Source organism: Triticum aestivum, chromosome 3D (assembly GCF_018294505.1).
Source record: "Triticum aestivum cultivar Chinese Spring chromosome 3D, IWGSC CS RefSeq v2.1, whole genome shotgun sequence".
In the NCBI taxonomy this organism is placed as follows: Eukaryota; Viridiplantae; Streptophyta; class Magnoliopsida; order Poales; family Poaceae; genus Triticum; species Triticum aestivum.
This window is the reverse complement of record NC_057802.1, coordinates 210,693,639-210,720,530: the sequence shown is the minus strand read 5'-3', so window position 1 is coordinate 210,720,530 and position 26,892 is coordinate 210,693,639. Positions and strand designations below refer to the sequence as shown.

Genomic DNA, 26,892 nt, shown 5'->3' with positions numbered 1-26,892 from the left:
CTCAGGCCATGTCCGGATGAGCGAAGCGTACAGGATCCATATAACCAAGTTGCCTAGGGTCGGTCCCGCACGGTGCTCTAATTGGGACCAACACCATCGGCACTGGCCCCGCCCTGTATGTAGGAAAGAATCCTCGGGTTCATGACACCCTATGCCAATTAATTATTTAGTTCAAGTATTATTGTGGCAAATGTAAAACCAATGTTGGGCCTTGCTAGAAGAGTTTTATTCAAAGCGAACTGTCAAGAGGGCCCCATAAACCCTCACCGTGTTGGGGACGCAAAATCAAGGAACATAACACCCGTATGACGGAAACTAGGGCAGCAAGAGTGGAACAAAACACCAGGCATAAGGCCGAGCCTTCCACCCTTTACCAAGTATATATGTGCATTAATTAAAGAAGAGATATTGTGATATCCCAAGATATCCATGATATCCATGTCCCAACATGGAACAACCTGCAACTGCACCTGCAACTAGCACCGCTATAAGAGGGGCTGAGCAAAGAGGTAACATAGCCAAACAATGGTTTGCTAGGAAGGGTGAAAAGGTTAGAGGCTGTCATGGCAATTTTGGGAGGCTTGATTAACAAGTGGTAGGTAGCGCGACATAGCGATAGCATCGAGACAACTAGCAAAGCAAAGATAGTAGTGAGATCCAAGGTGACGGTCATCTTGCCCGAAATCCCGCTAGGAAGAAGAACGAGTCCATGAAGAAGACGAACCAACGTAGTCGAACGGATCCTCACAATCGCAACGTAACCGGAACTATCAAGGAGAAGCGCAACCGGAAAGAAGCAAAAAACATGGTAAACAACCATCACTTAAGCATGGCATGGTGCACAACCAAATATGATGCATGTCCGGTGTAAATGACACCCCACCTGGGTGAGCTTGTGCCGGTGACAGTGTAGGCAGTGTCCCCAACTTAGGATGTTCAGCAGCGTAGATTGCACGACACCTTGGGCGTGCTCCGCATCGACGACAGTGTAGATCAATCCCTGCCCGGGCCAAGCTCCGCCTGGACCATAGAGTCGACCAAGCCCCGTGTCACGCCCAATATGCGACTCTATCCTAAAGGAATTCGAAGGTCCCACCAAGGATAGAACCGCATATTGACACACTTTTGCAAGGTGGATATCATTACATCGTACCATTACATAATAGTTGGGGATACATACAAAGGGCATACAAATGCCGCAAGAATACATCAACATCATACAAGAGAACAACATCCGACTACGGATGAAACACACACAGAAACTCAAACGACATCCACCCTGCTAGCCCGGGCTGCCAAGCAGGAACATATCCCAAGATCAACGAAGAAGAAGAACTCCAAAACAGGCAAACATCGCTGTCACGTCATGAACATCGCATTACCTGCACCTGCAACTGTTGTTGTAGTAATCTGTGAGCCACGAGGACTCAACAATCCCATTACCATGGGTATCAAGACTAGCAAAGCTTAATGGGTATGGAAGGGTAAGTGGTGAGGTTGCAGCAAGTGGCTAAGCATGTATGGTGGTTAACTTACGAGTACAAGAGTAAGATGAGAAACTACACAACAATAGCCAACTAGTAATGATCAAGAAGTGATCCTGAACTACTTACGTTCAAACATAACCCAACCGTGTTCTCCTCTCGAACTTTCCCGAAAAGAGACAGTCACGGTTACACAACGCGGTTGGTGTATTTTAATTGAGTTATTTCAAGTCCTCTACATCCGGATATTAACAAATTCCCATCTGCCACATAACCATGGGCACGGCTTTCGAAAGATTAAACCCTGCAGGGCTGTCCCAACTTATTCCATGACAAGCTCACGATCCGCGGAGACAATCCTCCATCGCGGGACCTCTGATCAGACTCGGAATCCCGGTGCACAAGACATTTTGATAATGGTAAAACTAATCCAGCAAGACATCCCGGCGTGCCGACACCCTGATAGTAGCCGCGCGTATCTCGTCTCGGGCCACGTCCGGATGAGCGAAGCGTACAGGATCCATATAACCAAGTTTCCTAGGGTCGGTCCCGCATGGTGCTCTAGTTGGGACCAACACCATCGGCACTGGCCCCTGCCCTGTATGTAGAAAAGAATCCTCGGGTTCATGACGCCCTATGCCAATTAATTATTTAGTTCAAGTATTATTGTGGCAAATGTAAAACCAATGTTGGGCCTTGCTAGAAGAGTTTTATTCAAAGCGAACTGTCAAGAGGGGCCCATAAACCCTCACCGTGTTGGGGACGCAAAATCCAGGAACATAACACCGGTATGACGGAAACTAGGGCGGCAAGAGTGGAACAAAACACCATGCATAAGGCCGAGCCTTCCACCCTTTACCTAGTATATATGTGCATTAATTAAATAAGAGATATTGTGATATCCCAAGATATCCATGGTATCCATGTCCCAACATGGAACAACCTGCAACTGCACCTGCAATTAGCAACGCTATAAGAGGGGCTGAGCAAAGCGGTAACATAGCCAAACAACGGTTTGCTAGAAAGAGTGAAAAGGTTAGAGGCTGTCATGGCAATTTTGGGAGGCTTGATTAACAAGTGGTAGGTAGCGCGACATAGCGATAGCATCGAGACAACTAGCAAAGCAAAGATAGTAGTGAGATCCAAGGTGACGGTCATCTTGCCCGAAATCCCGCTAGGAAGAAGAACGAGTCCATGAAGAAGACGAACCAACGTAGTCGAACGGATCCTCACAATCGCAACGTAACCGGAACTATCAAGGAGAAGCGCAACCGGAAAGAAGCAAAAAACATGGTAAACAACCATCACTTAAGCATGGCATGGTGCACAACCAAATATGATGCATGTCCGGTTTAATGAGGCATGGCATGGCAAAGTGCAACAAACAATACTACAAATTAAGTGGAGCTCAATATGCAACTCGTTGCGTATTGACGAAACACCGCAATAAAGTTATTTAGTTCGCTCTCGTTTATGTACCCAACAATATTAAATGTTGTTAGACATGGCAAGAGGTGAAGCATAAGTAAAGTAACTATTTAGGCAAGTTTAAATGAGGCCGGAACAACGAACAACAATTCCGGAAAATTCTCATGCGCATATTTTAAATTTGGTACTGTTCTACCTATACACAATTTTAGAGTTGTTAAGCATGCAAAATAAGTGCACCAAGTTTATCTATGCATTTTTCTGAGCACGTTACATATATAATTTATTAAATTCAGAGTTACGGTTATTTAGTTATGAAATAAACCATTTTAGCATGCCATTTAAGTAAAAAAGCAAACAACAATTTTAAGCATTTTTATCATGGATGAAAGGCGATTGTTAGGCGCCGGCGGACCGGCACTACGGTTCGGCCGGTCGCACGCAATCCGTCCGATTTTGTACCCCATAGCCATCCGATCCCTATCCCCACGTCATCATATCTTCTTATTCCCCACTGCTTCGTCCCCAAATCAGAGACCTGGGCGAATCCCTCCTCCCGGCGTCGCTCGCTGCACCCCCTACGCGCTGTCGTGACTCGCCAATAGCACGAACGAGAGAATCCTTCCTCTCCCGCGCCGCCAGCTCGCCATTCTCGATCCCGGACAACCGCAGTTCCAGGAGCCCCCATGGTTCCGCATAAAATCCCAGCACCCGCTGCAGCAACAAAAAATCGTGTGTCGTCTTCGCCGGCCACGCTCGCCGTTCCCTGGTTGCAACCAAAAATAATCGCAGCACCGTCGTCGCCGGCCACACTTCGTTGTCGTTGGTTGTAGGCTTGTAGCAAATCTGGGCACCGGTTGTAGCAAAAATCACAGCACCGTCACCGCCGGCGACACTTCATTGTTGTGGTTTGTAGCAAATCTGGGCGCTAGTTGTAGCAAATCCACTCGCTGGTTCCAGCAAAATCAAATAATGTTTCCAGCAAAAAACAAAATCAAATACTGGTTCCAGCAAAAGTAGAAGACGGTGGTCGCAAAAAATTAGGCTTCTTTCAGCGAAAATCAAAATACGGTAGTAGCAAATTTCTAGCCGGCTCCAGCAAAATCAAAAGAAGGTAGTAGCAAAAGTATGGGCCGGTTCCAGCAAAAGAAGCCACCTCGTTGTCTTTCCACCAAAGAAAAATTTGGAGCACCGCCGCGGACCGTCGATGCTCCCGATGACACCGGTTGTAGTACCTCCCGTCGCTGGCTCCAGCAATCCCAGCCCCGCCCGTCGCCACCCGCCCCCGTCGCAGCTCTGTGTTGCCTGGTTGCAGCACGCCGAGATGGCGGTTCCAGCTTCGACGGACGCAGGTTGCAGCATGCCTCGCTGCTGTGCCAGTCTCCGGCGACCGGTCGCCGCTCGTAGCAAGGCCTCGTCGGAGCGTGCAGCGCAAACGCAAGAGGACTCGGGGTGTGGTGGCGCACGGCCAGGCCGTCGCCCCAGGCTAGCGGCTGTCCGTCGTGGCGGGTTGCAGCACGCAGCCTCAGTTGAGTCGACGCCGACGACCTCGCCTGCCGGCGACGGGTGGCCGGGGGCGATGGGCAGCCATGCCGTTGCTGGCGATTTGTTAGAGGAGAAAAGCTGAGATGCGGGATGAAGAAGAGCAAATGACAGGCTGTGGAGAGAGCGGGTGCGAGACGATAAGGTATGAGAAAAAGCGATGGGGTGGGCCTACTAGCAGCAAGAGTAAAAGAAAGTGCGCGTGCACGACCAGCCGAAACGCTCGAACGGCGCACCATAGGGAAACGTTTCCCTGGATGAAAGTGTGATATTGTGAAAGTAGATGAAAATATAAGCAAGATTCATATATGACATATTTTATTTGGATGCATGGATATTTAGCTATAGATAATGTAAAACAGTGGCAATTCTGTAAATATGCAATGCTCCCTGGCTCCTTTGAGCTATCGATCAGCAGATCGACTTTGACCATGGCTGCACAACGACAACCGACGGCAACGGCGGTGACCAAAGGCAGCGGCCTCTGCCGCAGTAGAGCACCGGCGGGGGTGCGGAAATAGGCAAGGGAAACTTGGTTGTGGCGGGCGCTTGCTGTGTGTGTGGATGCACAGGTGGGGCTTGCGGGAGGCCGAGCTTGTGGCCATGGCGGCGACCACGGCGATGCATGGGATGACTGCAAGGCGACGGGCGAGGCTCTGATTGCGCGCGAGAGCTGCTGGTGTGCGTGCATGCGGAAACTGGTGAGGTTGCGGGTCTGCGGCGAGGCGACGGCGACAGCCTGGTGTGCGGGCGGAAGCAGCATCTGGCAAGGTGCGCAAGTGCAGCAAGGGGCGGCAGCAAGGGGCGGCAGCAAGGTGTGCTGGTGCGTGGAAACAGAGCCTCGGCTTTGTTCAGAAACGGCCATGGCGGACGTGCCTCGGTCAAGATCAAAACGACGCCTACGGGATGAAAATCACGCCGGGGAAGGACTGGGGAGGGGCGACTGCTCACCATGGGCTCGAAGGATACGACGTGGAGGCCGGGTACGCGACGACGGAGGCGTACAGGAAGAAGCGCTGATCGTGGAGGTGTTCGCGTTCCCTGAAGAAGTCGAGCAGAGGAAGAAGATGTCGAGGAAATTGGCGATCCGACTCGGGGAAGGCGTGTAACGGAGTCACGGCGGCGTCCCGGGGCTTGTGGACGGAGGAGGGGATCCGACGGAGCTCATCACGCCAACGGCGAGCTCGGGTCCGAGCCTTCCATGGCGTTGGGCTTGGGGAAGGAGGCGCGGTGGAACTGGATGCTTACCGGGCGGCGGGGCGAGGAGGGAAAGAGGAGGAGGACGGAACCCTAGGACGAGGAGCGCGGGTTTTATAGGAGGAGCGGGCGCGGTGCCGTGGCCACGGTGGCCCTGTTTGCTGCTGCTCCAGTTTTACTGTGAGGGGGAGGTCGCAAGAGGTGGAAGAAAAAGAGAGGGTATCGGTTGCTGCAGGTGGGGTCGGCACGGTGACCAGCGTGGCAAGTTACCAGGGAGAGAAAAAGAGAGAGGCTAGGCTGGGCTGCGGGCTGCTACTACTGGGCCGCGGTTGGGCTGGCAGGTTGGTCTTTTCTCCTGTTTCCTTTCTTCTGAAACTCTCTGTTTATAAAAACTAAACAGATCTTGAAGAAATGCACAGGGGCTTAGGGAAGGGATGTGAGAGATATAAAAATATCAATGAACTCCTGGAAATATGTACTATGTGAATAAATTGCTCAGGGCATTTTTAAAGGTAGAAAATTAAACCAAGTTTGAATCAACTTCAAACTTGATGCTGTTTTGAACCCAACCAAAACAACTTCAAAAGGGATGAAATTCGACAGAGAACGTGTAGGCATGGTGAATTAGATATAGGGAAAGAATGAACATTAATGGAGGAAGGGAAAATAAATTGTCACGGCCCTAGAATTTGGTTGCAGATAGTGGCATTGCATCCATGCATCATGTCTAAAGTTATGTGAATTTGAAATGAGGATTGACTCAAACCCTAGCACCTAAGAGAAATCAAATAGGTTCAACTAAAATAAATTCCAAGAACCCAAAATGGTCTTAGAAAAATGTTCATGATTTTTGGAAATGCTGGAAACAGCAACCAGAGGTGATGCACATTTTTCCTAGCCATCTTGGATTTTTACCTCAACAGATATTGTATTTGATTGGGGCTCCAAAACATTGCTATAGATATTTTGACAGCTCCAAATATTCTGAGAAATATTGAGGGACACCGGATTAATTCAGAGAGTGCCCAAAAATATTCTCAGAATTATATAAAAATGATTTAGTGCTAAACTAATCAAAACAGAGCAAATAAATAGAAAACAGAAACTAAATTAGAGAGAGAGAGAAGTTACCTGGCCACCTACCTGGCACAGCCCACCAGGCCCAACACTGTGGGCCTAGCCCACAGGGGCACGCATGTCTTCTTCCTTCAGCCAGTAGGCAGAGGAGAGGCGTGGTGCGCGCGCGTGCGGCTTCGGCCATCTCCTGCTTCCACCTGGGAGCCCCGATCCTTCCCTCGTCGCCGCCCTGGACCCCTCTCTGCCTCTCCCCGTTACTCTCTGCTCTCGCCCCCTCCTCTAACCCTCTCTCTCTCGCGCAACCGAGCTTTGCCGTCGTCGCCGCTTGCTGCCACCGGGACCACCGCCGTCCCCTTGCCCCGTGGCCATGCCCCCGAGCACCGCCCAGACTCCAGCTACCTCTCCGCCAACCCACGCAAGCTCGGACGACTCCAAGACAACGCCGGGAGCCCTGCATCGCCGCCCACGCCGTCTTCCCCATCTCCGGCCGCCCGAGATCGCCGGCTTCGCTACGCCGCTGTCCGACCTCCCCCGAGCTCGTCGTCTGCTCCAACCGACTCGCCGTGAGCCCCTGCCTCCTCTCCCCTTGCTCCCGTGCTCCTTTTCTCGCCATGGCCACTGTTCCGCCGGCGACCGATTCGCGCCGCCGCCTGAGCTCCTCGCCGCCGTGGCCAGAGGCCGTGTTTGTCGCTCCTAGGCACATGGACGTGCTCCAGACCTCGCCAGGAACCCAACCCGCACCCCAACTCGCTCTCTCGAGCGCTGCAGCCACGTCCCCGCACCCGGCCGAACTCCGACCGCCGCCCAACTCGCTGTCCCCGCCGTTGCACGCCACCCCAGCGCCTCCCGAGGCGACCAACGGACGCGCCTCGTTGCACCGCTTCCAACGCGCCCGGTCGCGCGACCTCTCATCGCCGGAGTTGGCCGGATGAGCAACCTCGTCGTGCTCTGTTTACGACGGTGGTTAAACGCCGGCGATGATGACGTGGCGTCATCATTAGCAGCTAACACCACTAATTAACCCCACTCTATAGACACTGACAGTGGGCTCTGCTGCCTAATTAAGCCGCTAGTTAGATTTAAGTTAGATTAATTAACAAAACTAGCGGACCCACGCGTCAGGGCTGACTTGCTGACGTGGCCGTTGACCCGACCCCACATGTCGTTGACCCAGACAGCACTGTGTGACTGACCAGTGGACCCCACTGGTCAGGTTTGACCTGGTCAGCCGTAGTTGACTTGCTGACGTCACAGTGACGCGATGCTGACGCAGTAAATATTTTCTGGGATTTTAATGTCAGGACCCTGATTTTAAGTCACACCAATCTAGCCTGTAACACCTCATATCACTTTGCGGCCTCACACACGGTATTCCCACGGGTGTCGCCTTACCATGGCCCGGGACCGTTTGCGCCTTTTGGCTCACGTATATGATAGTGTCGCTAGCATCCATATGACAGAGAACCCGGGCCGACATGGCTAGTCGTGAACCCAAAGCGGCACTAACTTACGAGGACAGGCCTACATGAATCAACATCGAGCATGTCGGTCAACAGCGTGTGAATCCGGGCTGTAGCACTGGGTTAACAGGACTCTGGATGTCACCGCGTGACATTTTCCCGAAGGGACAGACACAGGAACAAAGTGAAACACATGCCGGCCAGTCAAGTGTTCCGGAGGAGTAGTGCTGGGCTAGTAGGACTCCGGTGAACCGGGCTGTAGCGAACTACTATGGCTCATGGAAGCACTAGACTACATTTCCCCATAAGAGAGGCTGCCAAGGATAAACAACAAGATTGTCGGATCCCACACATACCAAGCATTTCAATCATACACACAATATGCTCGATATGTGTAAATACAACATGGCATCACAACAAAACTCTACAACTCAAAGTACTTTATTTAAAGGCTCCGGAGAGCTGTACATAACATGTTCATACAGGTAGGGGTCACATGACCCGACACTCAAGTCATACAAACATACAAGCACATGCGAAAGCAAACTTGTCTGAGTACAGACAACTAGAAAGAAAGAAGGCTTGACGAAGCCTGTCTATCTACCTAGGGCCCTTCACAAGCTCAGATCACCACCTGGGTGGCAAGTCACTCGTCAACGTCGAGATCTACATAGAACCCATCGGAGGGGGCGGCGTTGTCGTCTAAAAACAGTAATTAAAGCAACATGAGTACAAAGGTACTCAGCAAGTCTTACAACAGATCCTACTATACATGCACATTCTCAAGAAGGTAGTGGAGTTATTGCAGCAAGCCAGCTTTGACTCTTGGCTAAGCTATCCTACGAGACACCACTTGTAAAATAGTTTTCGCACACGAGTCCACTAATCACCATCACAATACTCCACCGTGGATCCTCCCTCGTCATCCTACGAGAGGGCCATCCACGGTACTCACACTTATCTTGAGTCTTTTAGTAGTAACCATTAACTTGTCTATGAACTGCATAAGCGACCAAGTAGTCCTTTACCGCGGACGCGGCTATTCGAATAGTTTTATACCCTGCAGGGGTGTACTTCGTCACACATGTTTCCACCACTTAGCGTCTGCACACGACATGTGCTCGGCAGACTTCAAGCGAAAGCCGACGTGGGTGTAGACCACGACCTGACTAACCACACAAGTCTCTAGTCCAGGTTTATCGCCTATTCGGGTTCCATCCGCAAGGAAATCCGGCCGGGGTGTCCTCAACGGCCCCAAACGATGTGTGCAGGGTTCCCGAGACACCAAACGGGCGACTCGGTACACCGTGCCACGAGCCTACCGCATCACAGCCCACCCCTAAGGTCAGCGCTGCGCACGACCTCCAGCAACTACAAACACCAGAATCTACTTACAACTCCTGGACAGAGAATGAGAGGGGTGAGTAAGTCGAGCGGGGTCATATTTCAGGGCCCAATGTGTGGTAGTAGCCGAATCTTAAATCACGCATACAGATCTTAGTTCTTAAGGACGGCCTCAATGAAACAACCCACCATGTACTCCTACATGGCCTCTCATCGACACCTTTACCAAATCATGTTCAACACTTCACTCTCATTACCGACACAACCATTCACTCTAGTTCATCACCCCGATGAGCTAGACCTGACACGACTCTAAGCATAGCAAGCATAGCATGGTAGGAAACACAAACATGGCTCAACCAACTCCTACACATGCTAGTGGGTTTCATCTAGTTACTGTGGCAATGGCAGGTCATGAAGAGGAAGTGGGTTCAACTACCGCAACACACAGCAGTTTGAAACACGTTGTCTTAATGCAGTAAACGAGAGCAGAAGCGAGAAGATGGGTTTGTATCGAAATGATCAATGGGGTTGCTTGCCTGATAGAGTGGTAGTGGAATACTGCCCTTCAGTTGGATACTCGTGAATATCCTCGGAGGCAGAACCTACCACGAAGAACACATCGAAACACAATCACCACATGGCAATATGCAATAATATGATGCACGCAATGACATGGCAAAATGAGTGTGTTTTAGCTAATGCAACTTAGGACAGATTGGTTTGAGTTCATTTGGATCAAGGATCCAAATGCTAACCCAAAATAAGAGGTGATATTAGTGCATTAACTTGTTTCACCTAAACAGCAGGGTTAGAGTGTTCTGACATGCATGAAGCCAGTACAGATGGAAAGATTGAATTTTTCTGATCAAAATTCATATATAAATCTTTGGATTTGGAGTTACAAATTAATTTCTATGAATTTTTGAAGTTTGTAGTATTTTCTGGAATTTCCTGTATAAAAATAAATCCAGAAAATACTTATTGCGTCAGGGTGACGTCAGCGGTCAACGGGGCCGGTCCAGGTCAAACTAACCAGTGGGTCCCGTCTGTCAGTAGTTAGTTAAACTAACTAAATTTAGTTAGCGTTAAACTAATACTAACTTAGTTTAGTTAGTGGCCTAGGGCCCACACGTCAGTGACCCAGGGGGTCAAACTGGGCCCACCCAGTCAACGGTCAGCGGTCAACTCGCCGACGTTTAGCCGCCAGCGAGGCCAGACGCGGCTGTGGGGTGCGGGTTTCGTGCTCCGGCGACCAAATGGGCGGCGGAGACAATCTACGAATAGCTAGAAGCGAGCCGCGTCAAGTGGTGGTGGTGGTTGGGCTCGGGGTCGCCGGAAACGACGCCGGCGATGAGCTGTGCGGCTGCCGGGGTTCGGGCAAGCTCGAACCTGTCGCTAGGGGCACGGCGAGGCGCGTGGGGTGGTGCTACGGGCTCCTGGGGATGCAGTGAGTGTGTTGGATAAGGTGGTGTGGCCGTTGGGTGGCCGGAGCATCGTCGGCGACGAGCTCGGCGGCGGCGTGTGCGGTGAAGCTCCATGCGGTCGCTATGATGCTCGAGAGCGAGAACAGGATGGGGGAGGAGGTAGCTGGGCTCACGGCGGTCACGACGGAGCAATCGGCGAGGTCGGGGACGAGCTGATGCGGCGGCGACGGCGAAGGGGATCTCCGGCGGTGTTCGGTGGAGACGGGGTCGAAGGAGGCGGTGCAGAGTGTGCGAGCGCTCGGGGCTCGGCTAGCTCGGCGTAGCAGACGGCGGCGGAGCTCGTGGACAAGACGGGGCGGTGCGAGGATGACGGAGAGCGCGGCTACGTCGGCGGTGCGGCAGAAGGTGCATCGGCCATGGCGGGAGAGGGCGAGGGAGAGAGGCAGGGGCGTGTGAGGTGTCTGCGGGGTCGGGGCAGCGACATGGAGCTCGCCCAGGTGTTCAGGGGCGCGAGCGGCAAGCAGGTGGCGCCGTGGCGAGCTCGCGCACGCCGGTGTCACATCTCTGCCTGCTCTGGCGAGAGGAAGTAGCTGGTTGGCACGGGCCAGCACAGTGCTGGGCCAGCCAGTGGGCTACCAGGTAAGATTCTCTCCCTCTCTTTATTCTGTTTTTGTCTTTTTCTATTTTTGTGTAACTGTGTGGCTTTATTAAAAATAGTTAGGCACTTTCAAAAATCCTGAAAATAATTAGGGACTCTGTTTAGATTATTTCCAGCAGCCCACACTTATTTCCAGAATTATTTGGGCATTTAAATTATTTACTAGCATTTAAATGCCCAAATGCAAGTTACATATGATTTAATTCAATGATCTTGTGATGACCTAGAAAATTGTGACCCAATTTATGAGAGGTTCTAACCCAAGACAAAAAGGGTGGACTTTTTAGAAGGGCATTTCAGGTTCATTGAAAATGATATTAGTAAACCCTAGTTGTTTTCAGGGGGGCTGGGGGTTCTGTCATCCCCATTTCATGTTTTTGGAAAAGTAAACATGATGCAACACTCTAATGCATGAACTAGCTTGGATGTGACAACTCACCCCCACTCAAAAGAATCTCGTCCCGAGATTTAGGATCCGTTGGGAAGAAGGTGGGGTACTCAAGTCGAAGACGATCCTCCCTTTCCCAAGTAGCTTCTTTCTCGGAATGGTGTGACCATTGAACCTTGAGAAACTTGATATTCTGGCGTCGAGTGGTACGCTCGGCTTGGTCAAGGATACGAACGGGATATTCTCGATATGTGAGATTATCTTGGAGATCAAGCGTTTCGTGGTCCACTCCACGGATAGGATCCGAGAAGCAACGCCTGAGTTGAGAAACGTGGAAGACATCATGAACTCTGGAGAGATGCGGAGGTAGTTCCAATTGGTAGGCAACTTCCCCTCGTTTGGCAAGAATGCGAAAGGGTCCAATGTAACGAGGAGCCAATTTGCCTTTGATATCGAATCGATGGGTTCCCTTCAAAGGAGTAACCCGAAGGTAAGCCTTCTCGCCAACTTCATAAGTCATGAGCTTATGTGTGTGGTCATATTGGCTCTTTTGACGAGATTGGGCTGTTTTCAATTTCTCACGAATAATGCGAACCTGCTCTTCTCCTTCCTGAATCATGTCCGGGCCAAAGAGTTGTCTTTCCCCGGTTTCTGACCAGTTAAGAGGCGTTCGGCATTTTCATCCATAGAGAACTTCGAAAGGAGCTTTGCCCAAGCTAGCTTGATAACTATTGTTATAAGCGAACTCGGCGAATGGAAGGCATTTCTCCCAATCCATACGGAAAGAGATGACAGAAGCTCGGAGCATATCATCCAGAATTTGATTGACTCGTTCTACTGACCACTTGATTGAGGGTGGAAGGCGGTGCTAAAGGAGAGACGAGTTCCCATAGCATTTTGGAAACTTTCCCAAAATCGAGAGGTGAAAAGACTTCCACGGTCTGAGTTAATCTCCAATGGAACACCATGAAGAGACACTATTCGGGAGATGTACAAGTCAGCTAGCTGGCTAGCGGTTATACTCTCACGAACAGGTAGGAAGTGGGCTACTTTGGAAAGACGATCGACAACGACGAAGATAGCATTATTCCCTCTCTTGGTCCTGGGAAACCCGGTAATGAAATCCATACCGATTTTATCCCATTTCCATTCAGGAATAGCCAAAGGTTGAAGGGTGCCAGCAGGCCGTTGATGCTCTGCTTTAACACGACGACAGACGTCGCAACTAGCAATGTATTGAGCAATTTCTCTCTTCATCCTAGTCCACCAAAACCTCTGGCGTAGGTCTTGATACATCTTAGTACTACTGGGATGAATGGTGAGAGGGGATTCATGAGCTTCCTTAAGGATCAACTGACGTAGATGTTGTTTCTTGGGAACCACCAAGCGGTTCTCGAAGAAGACAACACCTCGCTCATCCATGGAAAAACATTTAGCAACTCCGCTAGCGATGTTTTCCTTAATCCGGGATATGCCCTTATCACGCTTCTGGGCAGCTATGATTTGATTCGTAAGGTTAGGCTTCGCCACCAGGGTGGATAGGAATCCGCGAGGAACAATGTGAAGGTTAAGCTTACGAAATTCCTCGTGGAGAAGTGGTTGACTTTGTTGTAACATCAAGTTGTTACAATAAGATTTACGACTTAGCGAATCAGCCATGACATTGGCTTTGCCTGGGGTGTAAGTTATTCCTAAGTCGTAATCTGTAATCAACTCGACCCAACGTCTTTGCCTGAGATTCAAATCCGGTTGGGTGAAGATGTATTTCAGACTTTGGTGATTAGTGTAAATCTTGCAACGATTACCGAGAAGGTATTGTCGCCATGTTTTGAGTGCATGGACTACAGCTGCAAGCTCTAGATCATGTGTGGGATAGTTATCCTCATGTGGACGCAACTGTCGAGAAGCGTAGGCAATCACATGACGACCTTGCATGAGTATGCAACCTAGTCCTTGTCACGAGGCGTCGCAATAGATAACAAAGTCCTTAGAAAAATCTGGTGGCACGAGTACGGGAGCAGATGTCAGGCGTCTTTTCAGTTCCTGAAAGCTGAACTCGCACTATGGGGTCCACTTGAACTTTTTATCTTTCTTGAGGAGTTCAGTTAGAGGTTTAGCAACCTTGGAGAAATTCTCGACGAAGCGGCGACAGTAGCTCGCTAAGCCAAGGAAACTCCGAACTTGCTTGACCGTTTTAGGTGGAGTCCAATCAAGGACGGCTTGAACTCGCTCGGGATTGACAGCAATACCCTTACCAGAGATTACATGGCCTAGATAGGTCACTTCTGGCAACCAAAATTCACACTTGGAGAATTTGGCATAAAGGCGGTGCTCTCGAAGTTTCATCAATACTAGCCTTAGATGCTCGGCATGTTCTTCCTCATTCTTGGAGTAGATGAGTATATCATCGAGGTATACCACGACGAATTTATCCAAATACTCCATGAAGATCGAGTTCATTAACCGAGAGAAGGTGGCTGGAGCATTGGTTAAACCGAAGGACATGAAAGTGTACTCATATTGGCCATAACGAGTAACAAAGGCCGTTTTAGGAATGTCCCCGTTCTTGATTTTGATTTGATGGTAGCCCAACCTCAAATCCATTTTGGAAAAGATTGAGGATCCAGCGAGCTGATCATACAGATCGTTGATCCTGGGGAGCGGATACTTGTTGTTGATAGTGACCAAGTTGACAGGTCGGTAATCTACAACCATCCGATCCGTTCCATCCTTCTTCTTGACGAAGAGGACGTGGCAAGCCCATGGAGAAGAACTAGGACGGATGAAACCCTTTTTCAAGGACTCATCGAGTTGTTTCTTAAGCTCGGCTAGTTCTAGGGGTGCCATCTTATAGGGTCTTCTAGAGATTGGGACGGTTCCTGGAACAAGGTCTATCACGAACTCGACATCCCTGTCAGGTGGAACACCTGGCAGTTCTTCTGGAAAGACATCTAGAAAGTCACGGACTACCGGGAAATCTTCAAGGTCTGGAAGAGGGTTGGCATTTAGGGAGTAGAGCTGACGCTTAGACACTCGGATCAAAACATTGACTGTCTTGCCCGATGGATGGGTGAGTTGAACAGTTCTAGTAGAGCAATCAATCTTAGCATAATGGGCTGACATCCCGTCCATACCCAAGATGATGTTTATGTCCGAGGACTTGAGAGCTATCAGTGATGCAAGGAAGACCAATCTATCGACAAGAATTTCATTTCCATGGCTTACTTGAGAGGTTTGCCATTTAGAACCAGGGGTTTGAATTACCATGGAGGTGGGCATGTCACAAAATGTGGTGTTGTGCAATCGAGCATATCTCTCAGAAATAAATGAAAGAGATGCTCCAGTATCGAAAAGAACAGTTGCCGGATGGCAATTAACAAGGAACGTACCGAGGACGAGGTTGGGATCATCATGAGTCTCCTCAGCTGAGACATAGTTGACATGGCCACGTGCAGTGGTGGCTAGCTTGGCGTAGTAAGTCTTCCCCGCTGGCTTGCCACGACCAACGGACTTTCCAGGCTGATTGGGGTTGTTCTGGGGGCACTCGCGCAGATAGTGACCCGTCTCTCCACACTTGAAGCATGTCACAACATTGGGGCATGGAGCGGCATTAGCAGCGGGGCCACCATAGACCTTGGGTGGTGCAAACTGCTGGTTGGGGTGAGGCGCCTCAAAGGATGGCCTCGGAGTGAACCTGGGTGGCAGGGCTGTGTTTGGAATCCAGACCCGCCGTTTCTGAGATCCAGAGCCGGATGAAGAACTAAAGTCATGGGAGTGCTTGCGTGAAGCGTCATAGTCAGTCTGACCTGTCTCAGCACTGATAGCCTTATTGACCAGCTTCTGGAAGGAGGTGCACTCGTGCAGACGAAGATCACGGCGAAGCTCGGGGCTAAGTCCTTTGCGAACCTTGCCTGCTTCTTGGCGTCGGTGGATACCTCTTCAGGAGCATAACGTGCCAGATTTCCAAACTCACGGCTGTATTCATCCACGGTCAGTCTGCCTTGGGTGAAATTGCAGAATTCTTCCCGCTTACGATCCATGAGACCCTCCGGAATGTGATGATCACGGAAAGCCTCACTGAATTCAGCCCAAGTAGTGATTTGGCCGGCTGGGCGCATAGCCTCAAAGTTTTCCCACCAAAGGCTAGCAGGGCCTTCGAGGTGATAGGCAGCGTAGGTAACCTTATCAGCTTCGACTAAGTTGGCAGAACGTAGCTTATGGGTGATGCTGCGAAGCCAATCATCCGCATCGAGGGGCTCGACGGAATGATTAAACTTCGGTGGGTACAACTTGACAAAGTCATTGATTGACACCAAGTCGTTCCTTGATGACGTGCAGTATTCTGCTCAATCCGCTCCAGCAAGCGCTTGGTCTCATGCTCGTTTCTTTCCGCCTCCAGCATAACTTCGGCCAGAGAAGGCGGTTGAGGCAGGGCAGCATGGTTGTTGTGGGTGTTGACCATCCTAGGAAAAAAAAGACAACGGTTTAGACAAGGATGGCAAAATCTTGGCAAGGAAGTGCGGAATGTAATGGACGACATGGAATGTTGAGATGTTCATTTGCACGACATGGTAATATAGAAACTGCCATATATATACCATTGGTCATACACACCGTACATAGTTTAGTACAAGCCCAGGCTAAAGTACAACTACGGTGAAAGACGTTACATCTCATCGGAGGCATTCCAAGCTCCTATACATTATTTTTCTACACCTCCGGAACGTGATACACACCAAGTCGTATCCCACGAGTCACGCAGGATTGTGGAGAATACAACTGTTACATTACTAGTGAAGCTACTACCAACTCAGACGTCTCCGTAGTAATCTTCATAAAGATTACCACCATGTCCTGGGAGCTGATCATGATCATCTGGAAACAGTCGGTCCTGTGGAGCTTGCGGTCCATAAGGACTTGGATGTGGCCTTGGTCCAACAAACGTTGGCAGACGGGGTCCACGGGGTGGAGTGATGCCTCCTACATCACGCCATTCCATACAATCTGGCAGACCAGACCGCACGGGGTACAAGTCCCTCATGTCCATATACCCACCCTGCACGGCAGGTGCAAACCGTGTCAGAGTGGCCCAGTGATCAGAACGAGCGTTGAAGAGCTCCATTCGCAAGGCACGATTCTCGCGGTCCTTGTCCTCAAGCATCTCGGTGGTGGTGCGGAGTAGTGAATCCTCATGGGTAGAGTCACAGTAAATAGCCTGATAGTACCCTTGTGCCCCAGGGAGTGATGCTGGCATATAGCGGAAATCAGTGTTCCGAAGCAAGGCAGTTCTGGCTCATATGATAGTCATCATCGAGTAAGCTGCGTCCTGCATGGACATCTCAACGGTAACCCCAAGTCCATAAGAGCAAATGAGGGGTTCAGTAGCTCCAGGATAGGAAGGGTATATCCTGACTGTACAAAGGTATTGGCTCTGATTAAATTCTCGAAACTGCTCCTCAACGGTATACTCAGGATACCATCGATAGCCTATCTCGACCATCACTCGGACCAGCATGGCCGTGTGACCAGGTACATCGAGGCACCGAGTCAGACGAACCACTTGATTCCGGGAATGGGTGGCCATCTAAAAGCACGAAATAATGCAAAGGCATTATAATTTTCTAGGAGAAATCGGACAGCATAACGGCTGTAAATGCTCAGAAAAAGATTTGAGACATTCACAACAGTTTGCAAAACCACTCAACAACATCATATCAAGGTTCTGGTTCAACTGACAACATACTAAAAGTAGTAGAAACTCAACTGGGTTTGTAACCAACAATCCTATAAGTTACTACAGATTAGTAACACATGAACCTGATAGAGAGAAGAGAGCCTAGTCCTTAACCCACGTAGAATGAGAAGAGAAAGACTCAGATCAGAGGGCATAAGGTAAAGGAGTAAAAATAGCCTTACGTCCCTCCCACAATCAATTCCCCTACATATAACTAAAGCATTTCTAGACTCAACATCGACCAGTTTGGCTTGACGAACCTACAGGCAGTCCGGCTCTGATGCCAACGCTGTCAGGACCCCGATTCTAAGTCACACCGATCTAGCCTGTAACACCTCATATCACTTTGCGGCCTCACGCACGGTATTCCCACGGGTGTCGCCTTACCATGGCCCGGGACCGTTTGCGCCTTTTGGCTCACGTATATGATAGTGTTGCTAGCATCCATATGACAGAGAACCCGGGCCGACATGGCTAGTCGTGAACCAAAAGCGGCGCTAACTTACGGGGACAGGCATACATGAATCAACATCGAGCATGTCAGTCAACAGCATGTGAATCCGGGCTGTAGCACTGGGCTAACAGGACTCCGGATGTCACCGCGTGACATTTCCTCGAAGGGACAGACACAGGAACGAAGTGAAACACATGCCGGCCAGTCAAGTGTTCCGGAGCAGTAGTGCTGGGCTAGCAGGACTCTGGTGAACCGGGCTGTAGCGGACTACTATGGCTCATGGAAGCACTAGACTACATTTCCCCATAAGAGAGGCTGCCAAGGATAAACAACTAGATTGTCGGATCCCACACATACCAAGCATTTCAATCATACACACAATATGCTCGATATGTGTAAATACAACATGGCATCACAACAAAACTCTACAACTCAAAGTACTTTATTTAAAGGCTCCGGAGAGCCGTACATAACATGTTCATACAGGTAGGGGTCACATGACCCGACACTCAAGTCATACAAACATACAAGCACATGCGAAAGCAAACTTGTCTGAGTACAGACAACTAGAAAGAAAGAAGGCTTGGCGAAGCCTGTCTATCTACATAGGGCCCTTCGCAAGCTCAGATCACCACCTGGGTGGCAAGTCACTCGTCAACGTCGAGATCTACGTAGAACCCATCGGAGGGGGCGGTGTTGTCGTCTGAAAACAGTAATTAAAGCAACATGAGTACAAAGGTACTCAGCAAGTCTTACAACAGATCCTACTATACATGCACATTCTCAAGAAGGTAGTGGTGTTATTGCAGCAAGCCAGCTTTGACTCTTGGCTAAGCTATCCTACGAGACACCACTTGTAAAATAGTTTTCGCACACGAGTCCACTAATCACCATCACAATACTCCACCGTGGATCGTCCCTCGTCATCCTACGAGAGGGCCATCCGCGGTACTCACACTTATCTTGAGTCTTTTAGTAGTAACCATTAACTTGTCTATGAACTGCATAAGCGACCAAGTAGTCCTTTACCGCGGACGCGGCTATTCGAATAGTTTTATACCCTGCAGGGGTGTACTTCGTCACACATGTTTCCACCACTTAGCGTCTGCACCCGACATGTGCTCGGCAGACTTCAAGCGAAAGCCGACGTGGGTGTAGACCACGACCTGACTAACCACGCAAGTCTCTAGTCTAGGTTTATCGCCTATATGGGGTTCCATCCGCAAGGAAATCCAGCCGGGGTGTCCTCAACGGCCCCAAACAATGTGTGCAGGGTTCCCGAGACACCAAACGGGCGACTCGGTACACCGTGCCACGAGCCTACCGCATCACAGCCCACCCCTAAAGTCAGCGCTATGCACGACCTCCAGCAACTACAAACACCAGAAACTACTTGCAACTCCTGGACAGAGGACAAGAGGGGTCAGTAAGTCGAGCGGGGTCATATTTCAGGGCCCAATGTGTGGTAATAGCTAAATCTTAAATCACGCATATAGATCTCAGTTCTTAAGGACGGCCTCAATGAAACAACCCACCATGTACTCCTACATGGCCTCTCATCGATACCTTTACCAAATCATGTTCAACACTTCACTCTCATTACCGACACAACCTTTCACTCTAGTTCATCACCCCGATGAGCCAGACCTGACACGATTCTAAGCATAGCATGGTAGGAAACACAAACATGGCTCAACAACTCCTACACATGCTAGTGGGTTTCATCTAGTTACTGTGGCAATGGCAGGTCATGCAGAGGAAGTGGGTTCAACTACCGCAACACGCAGCAGTTGGAAACACGTTGTCTTAATGTAGTAAACGAGAGCAGAAGCGAGAAGATGGGTTTGTATCGAAATGATCAATGGGGTTGCTTGCCTGACAGAGTGGTAGTGGAATACTGCCCTTCAGTTGGATACTCGTGAATATCCTCGGAGGCAGAACCTACCACGAAGAACACATCGGAACACAATCACCACATGGCAATATGCAACAATATGGTGCATGCAATGACATGGCAAAATGAGTGTGTTTTGGCTAAAGCAACTTAGGACAGATTGGTTTGAGTTCATTTGGATCAAGGATCCAAATGCTAACCCAAAATAAGAGGTGATATTAGTGTAGTAACTTGTTTCACCTAAACAGCAGGGTTAAAAGTGTTCTGACATGCATGAAGCCAGTACAGATAGATGGATTGAATTTTTCTGATCAAAATTCGTATATAAATCTTTGGATTTGGAGTTACAGATTAATTTCTATGAATTTTTGAAGTTTGTAGTATTTTCTGGAATTTCCTGTATAAAAATAAATCCAGAAAATACTTATTCCGTCAGGGTGACGTCAGCGGTCAACGGGGTCGGTCCAGGTCAAACTGACCAGTGGGTCCCGTCTGTCAATAGTTAGTTAACCTAACTAAATTTAGTTAGCGTTAAACTAATACTAACTTAGTTTAGTTAGTGGCCTGGGGCCCACACGTCAGTGACCCAGGGAGTCAAGCTGGGCCCACCTGGTCAACGGTCAGCGGGGTCACCTCACCGGTGTTTAGCTGCCGGCGAGGCTAGACGCGGCGGCGCGGTGCGGGTTTCGTGCTCCGGCGACCAAATGGGCGGCGGAGACCATCTACGAGCAGCTAGCGGTGAGCCGCGTCGAGTGGTGGTGGCGGTTGGGCTCGGGGCGCCGGAAACGTCGCCAGCGACGAGCTGTGCGGCTGCCGGAGTTCGGGCGAGGTCGAACCCGTCGCTAGGGGGCACGGCGAGGCGGGTGGGGTGGTGCTACGGGCTTCTGGGGATGCGGTGAGTGTGTTGGACAAGGTGGTGTGGCCGTTGGGTGGCCGGAGCATCGTCAGCAACGAGCTCGGCGGCGGCGCATGCGGTGAAGCTCCATGCGGTTGCTACGATGCTTGAGAGCGAGAAAGGGATGGGGGAGGAGGTAGCTGGGCTCACGGCAGTCACGATGGAGCAGTCGGCGAGGTCGGGGACGAGCTGATGCGGCAGCACCAGCGAAGGGGATCTCCGGCGGTGTTCGGTGGAGACGAGGTCGAAGGAGGCGATGCAGAGCGTGCGACCGCTCGGGGCTCGGCTAGCTCGGTGTAGCGGACAGCGGCAGAGCTCGTGGACAAGACGGGGCGGTGCGAGGACGACGGAGAGCGCGACTACGTCGGCGGTGCGGCGGCAGGTGCGTCGGCCATGGCGCGAGAGGGCGAGGGAGAGAGGCAGGGGGCGTGTGAGGTGTCTGCGGGGTCGGGGCGGGGACGTGGAGCTCGCCTAGGTGTTCAGGGGCGCGGGCGGCAAGCAGGTGGCGCTGTGGCGAGCTCGCGCGCGCCGGCGTCACCTCTCTGCCTGCTCTGGTTAGAGGAAGCAGATGGCTGGCACGGGCCAGCACAGTGCTAGGCCGGCCAGGGGGCTGCCAGGTAAGATTCTCTCCCTCTCTTTATTCTGTTTTTGTCTTTTTCTATTTTTTTGTAACTGTGTGGCTTTATTAAAAATAGTTAGGCACTTTCAAAAATCCTGAAAATAATTTGGGACTCTGTTTAGATTATTTCCAACAGCCCACATTTATTTCCAGAATTATTTAGGTATTTAAATTATTTACTATCATTAAATGCCCAAATGCAAGTTACATATGATTTAATTCAATGATCTTGTGATGACCTAGAAAATTGTGAACCCATTTTTTCAGAGGTTCTAACCCAAGACAAAAAGGGTGGACTTTTTAGAAGGGCATTTCAGGTTCATTGAAAATGATTTTAGTAAACCCTAGTTGTTTTCAGGGGGGGCTGGGGGTTCTGTCATCCCCATTTCAAGTTTATGGAAAAGTAAAGATGATGCAACACTCTAATGCATGAACTAGCTAGGATGTGACATTTAAATAAATCAGAGATGATTTATTTATTTCAGAAAATACCCCAAACTTCTAAAATTCATAGAAAATAATCTATAACTCCAATGGAAAAGATTTATATATGAAAAATGATCAGAAAAATCCAATCTATCCATCTGCACTGGTTTCATGCATGATAAAGCAACTTAACCTTGCTGTTTAGTGCAAACCATGATAAGGCACTATTTAAATTCATAAATTGAGTTTGGGATTGAATCTTTGGTTCAAAATGACCCAAACCCATTTGGTTGTAGTTGCATTAGGCCAACACACTCATATTGCCATGTCACATTCATGCATCATATTGTTGCATTGCATTGATTGTGTCCTTCTCTGTTTGCCGGTAACCGTCCCCTCTCAGTCGACGATGTTTCCCACGACGTGATCGATGGCACCGATGAAGAACTATATTATCTTTAGAAGTGCCAGGCAAGCAAAACCCCCTTGTTCATTCCGATACAATCCCACTCTCTCGCTCCTGCTCTCTTTTACTGCATTAGGACAACAATGATTCAACTGTTACATGCTGCGGTAGTTGAACCCCTTTTCCTCTGCATGACCTGTCATTGCCACAGTAAATAGATCAAACCCACTAGCATGAGTAGGAGTTGTTTGAGCCCTGATGTTCCTACTCATTCATGCTTGTTTGTCATGCCTGCTACTGCTTAGAGTTGAGTCAGGTCTGATTCATCGGGGATGAATTGGAATGTGGTGAACATGTCCTACTGTTGAGAGCTAAGTGTGTGAACACGATTTGGTAAAGGTAGCGGTGAGAGGCCATGTAGGAGTACATGGTGGGTTGTCTCATTGAAACCATCCTCAGGAACTAAGTTCTGTGTTTGTGATCCATGAATAGTTACTACCACACATTGGGTTCCGGTAACTCGACCCCTCTCGGCTTATTAACCGCCTCGATCTCTGTCCAGGAGTTGCAACTAGTTTCTGGTGTTTGTAGGTTGTGTTAGTAGTCTACCAAGTGGCACCCGGTACAGGTGGGCTTGGGACAGACTAGGCACCGTGGCACGGTGTACCAAGCGTAGATCCATCCATGGAGGTGGGCTTGGGAACCCTGCACCCATCGTTTGGGGCCGTGAGCGACACCCCGGCCGGATCTCCTTGCGGATGGAACCCGAATAGGCGATAAACCTGGACTAGAGACTTGTGTGGTTAGTCAGGTCATGGCCGACTCCCTCGCCAGGCTTCCGCTTGAAGGTTGCCGAGATACACGACGTGTACATGGTGGTAAGTGGCGAGAGCGTGTGTGAAGAAGTACACCCCTGCAGGGTTAACATCATCTATTCGAATAGCCGTGTCCGCGGTAAAGGACTTCTGGGTTTCCTATACAGTTCATAGACAAGTGAAAGTGGATACTCTAAAATGCGCAAGATAAGCGTGAGTGCTATGGATGGCGTTCTCGTAGGGAGACGGGAGTAGATCCATAGTGGTGTATTGAAATGGTGAATATGTGGACTCGTGTGCGCCACCTCAAAAGAGTTACTTGCAGTGGTAGTTCAGGATAGCCACCGAGTCAAAGCTGGCTTGCTGCAGTTAAACTCCACCACCCCCTTTGTTGATACCGATGCATATGTAGCTAGTTCTGATGTAAGTCTTGCTGGGTACCTTTGTACTCACGTTTGCCTATTTTATGTTTTGTAGAGAGACGTCAGTCTCGCTAGTAGTTCCGTGTGGACTTCGACGTTTAGCTTGATACCTCAGCTACGATCTTGTGCCCTCGGTAGGATCTGGTAGATAGTCAGGCTTCTCAACCTTTTTCATTTGTAGATGTCTGTACTCAGACGTGTTAAGCTTCCGCATGTGCTTTGACTTGTATGCTCTGAATGTTGGGTCATGAGACCCATGTTTGTAATATCTCGCTCCTCGGAGCCTAATGAATAAATACTTGAGTCGTAGAGTTATGCTGTGATGCCATGTTGTATTTACACATATCGAGCATATTGTGTGTATGATTGAAATGCTTGGTATGTGTGGGATCCGACAACCTAGTTGTTTATCCTTGGTAGCCTCTCTTATGGGGAAATGTAGTCTTGTGCTTCCATGAGCCATAGTAGTCCGCTACAGCCCGGTTCACCGGAGTCCTGCTAGCCTAGCACTACTGCTCCGGAACACTTAACTGGCCGGCATGTGATTCACTTCGTTCCTGTGTCTGTCCCTTCGGGGAAATGTCACGGGGTGACATCCGGAGTCCTGCCTAGCCTGCTACAGCCCGGTTCACTGGAGTCCTGTTAGCCCAGTGCTATAGCCCGGATTCGCACGCTACTGACCGGCATGCTTGATGTTGATTCATGTATGCCTGTCCCCGTAAGTTAGTGCCACTTTGGGTTCACGACTAGTCATGTCGGCCTGGGTTCTCTGTCATATGGATGCTAGCGACACTATCATATACGTGAGCCAAAAGGCGCAAACGGTCCCGGGCCATGGTAAGGCGACACTCGTGGGAATACCGTGCGTGAGGCCGCAAAGTGATATGAGGTGTTACCGGCTAGATCGATGTGACTTGGAATCGGGGTCCTGACATAAATATCCCAAATAAATGGAAAAGATGAAAGGGAAGAACATGATCATGCAATGGGTCATTGGTGGAGAAGAAGATGAAGAGGAGTTCACAAATATAACAATCTCACAACAAATATGCACAAGACAAATGATCATGATGCAAATGCAACAAAATGACAAAGGCAATATCACAACATGAAGCATTGAACAAAGCAAGTGACACAGCCATGGCAAACAAACAAGGATGGCACAATGCAATATTATAAAAGATGAACATGATGCAAGAATAAAAATACGGCAATGACATTCATCATGATCATGGCAACAACATAGGGAAAAGAAATATGCAAAATAATTATGATAATGCAACAAACATAATAAACACACGTCAACAACTAACATAAATGGAAGGGTAACTGAAGCATCAGTCTCGGGGCGTTACAACTCTCCTCCACTAACAGAAGATCTTGTCCCGAGATCTTAGGAGCGAGACGGAAGAGAAGAGGATGAGATAAACAAGAGTGCAAGCGAAGATGAACAAGGTCGAGAACACTCAGGTAGAAAAGAGGAACAACGATTATGACGAGAATCAAAAGATCAAAGAACAAGATAAACTCTGAAACCACTCCGGTTAGAACAAGATAGAGAAGGAATAAGAACGAAAGAATTGGGATGGCATCCACATAGAAAAGGAAAGCAAAGTTTGGCAAGAAAATGATTTCAAAAGAGGACTTGACACTCCGGTAAAATGGATAAGCAAGGATTCAACCAGATGATGGGCGAAAAGAGCAACATCACACTGCCTCCAAAACGGAAGAATAGAAGGTAAATCATTGGAAGGAAAAGAAAGGGGAAAACAAAAGACAACTTCCACCATAATTGAGTTGAGAAGCATCCTTGCAAGGAAGGATTTAACGAAGTTGTTGGAAATTCAACAACGAAATGAATAAGCTTGTTGTGGGCTTATGGACAACATCTCCAAATTGTGAGGTGCTAACCGGCCACAAACGAAAATGATTGAATAGCTGAGAGGAATGAAGAAATGCAAAACTCCACTTCAAAAGAATACGGAGAATTATTTGCACCTTGAGAAGCAAGAAGAAGAAATACTTGATCTTCGCCTACAAGAATCTTGATGAACACTTGAGGAATGAATTAAATCATGATGAACCACCATGAAGAACTCCGGTAACAAAAGGATGATGAGATAGAAATGAAGGATGAAAAGAATAAGATTAAAGCCTTGCGATGATTTAGATGGAGCTTCGCGACGATATAACCGAGAAAACTTGGAACTCCGGAAAAGGAAAAGATGAAACACTAGAACAGAGGATTACTTCATCATGAACAAACTCCGGAAGAAAGAATTGAATTATCTTCATGAAAGAAGAATAAGAATTACGTTATGATTATCCTTCATCAACTTAAACTGATGACAAGCAATGGATCTGTCATACTACTTATCCTCATAGAAAGGATTAAGAGAGATATAGCGCAAACTTGGGAAGGTCTTCAATGAACTACCGGTAGGATTGAAACAACGAATAAATTGATATGATAGCAAAGGAAGAGGAATCTTAAATGAACCACCGTAAGAACTTGAAACGCACGAAGAAAAGAGCACGAATCATCGGGAAGAATTAGAAAACGAACGAAGATACTTGAGTGAATTTGATACAAGAGAACGAAGAGATCACGAGCTGACTAGAGAATACTTGAACGATGCACCGGAAGAATATGGAGACGAACGAAGAGGCATGAATTGAGACGAATTGTGGAAATGAAGTGGAAAGATGAGAATAAAGAAATCTTTCGAAATGATGGCCTTCGGATGATCGAGAAAAGAAAGCAACTCCTGAAATGCGTCGGATGGGTGAAAAGAATTCTCACAATCGAAAACAATTATGAGAGGATGGCATCAAGCTTCAACTACGCATCTTCAAGAGAACAGGCAAGAATTTAAGAGGAACTCTTCTTGGGTCTTTTCTCCTGTTTCCTTTCTTCTGAAACTCTCTGTTTATAAAAACTAAACAGATCTTGAAGAAATGCACAGGGGCTTAGGGAAGGGATGTGAGAGATATAAAAATATCAATAAACTCCTGGAAATATGTACTATGTGAATAAATTGCTCAAGGCATTTTTACAGGTAGAAAAGTAAACCATGTTTGAATCAACTTCAAACTTGATGCAATTTTGAACCCAACCAAAACAACTTCAAAAGGGATGAAATTTGACACAGAACATGTAGACATGGTGAATTAGATATAGGGAAAGAATGAATATTAATGGAGGAAGGGAAAATAAATACC

General features: G+C 48.8%; 1 protein-coding gene across 1 annotated transcript in view; it reads right to left on the bottom strand.

Annotated features, from left to right (window-relative positions):
* Nucleotides 1–3,944: 3,944 nt before the first annotated feature.
* Nucleotides 3,945–26,892, bottom strand: part of LOC123076243 (TANK-binding kinase 1-binding protein 1) — a 94,017-nt gene continuing 71,069 nt past the window's right edge. The window contains exons 3-4 of the mRNA XM_044498600.1: nt 5,406–5,697; nt 3,945–4,569 (exon numbers count right to left, since the gene is read on the bottom strand). Coding sequence (XP_044354535.1) covers nt 4,017–4,569; nt 5,406–5,697 — 845 coding nt within the window. The 3' untranslated portion in view covers nt 3,945–4,016. The remainder of the gene's footprint in view (nt 4,570–5,405; nt 5,698–26,892) is intronic.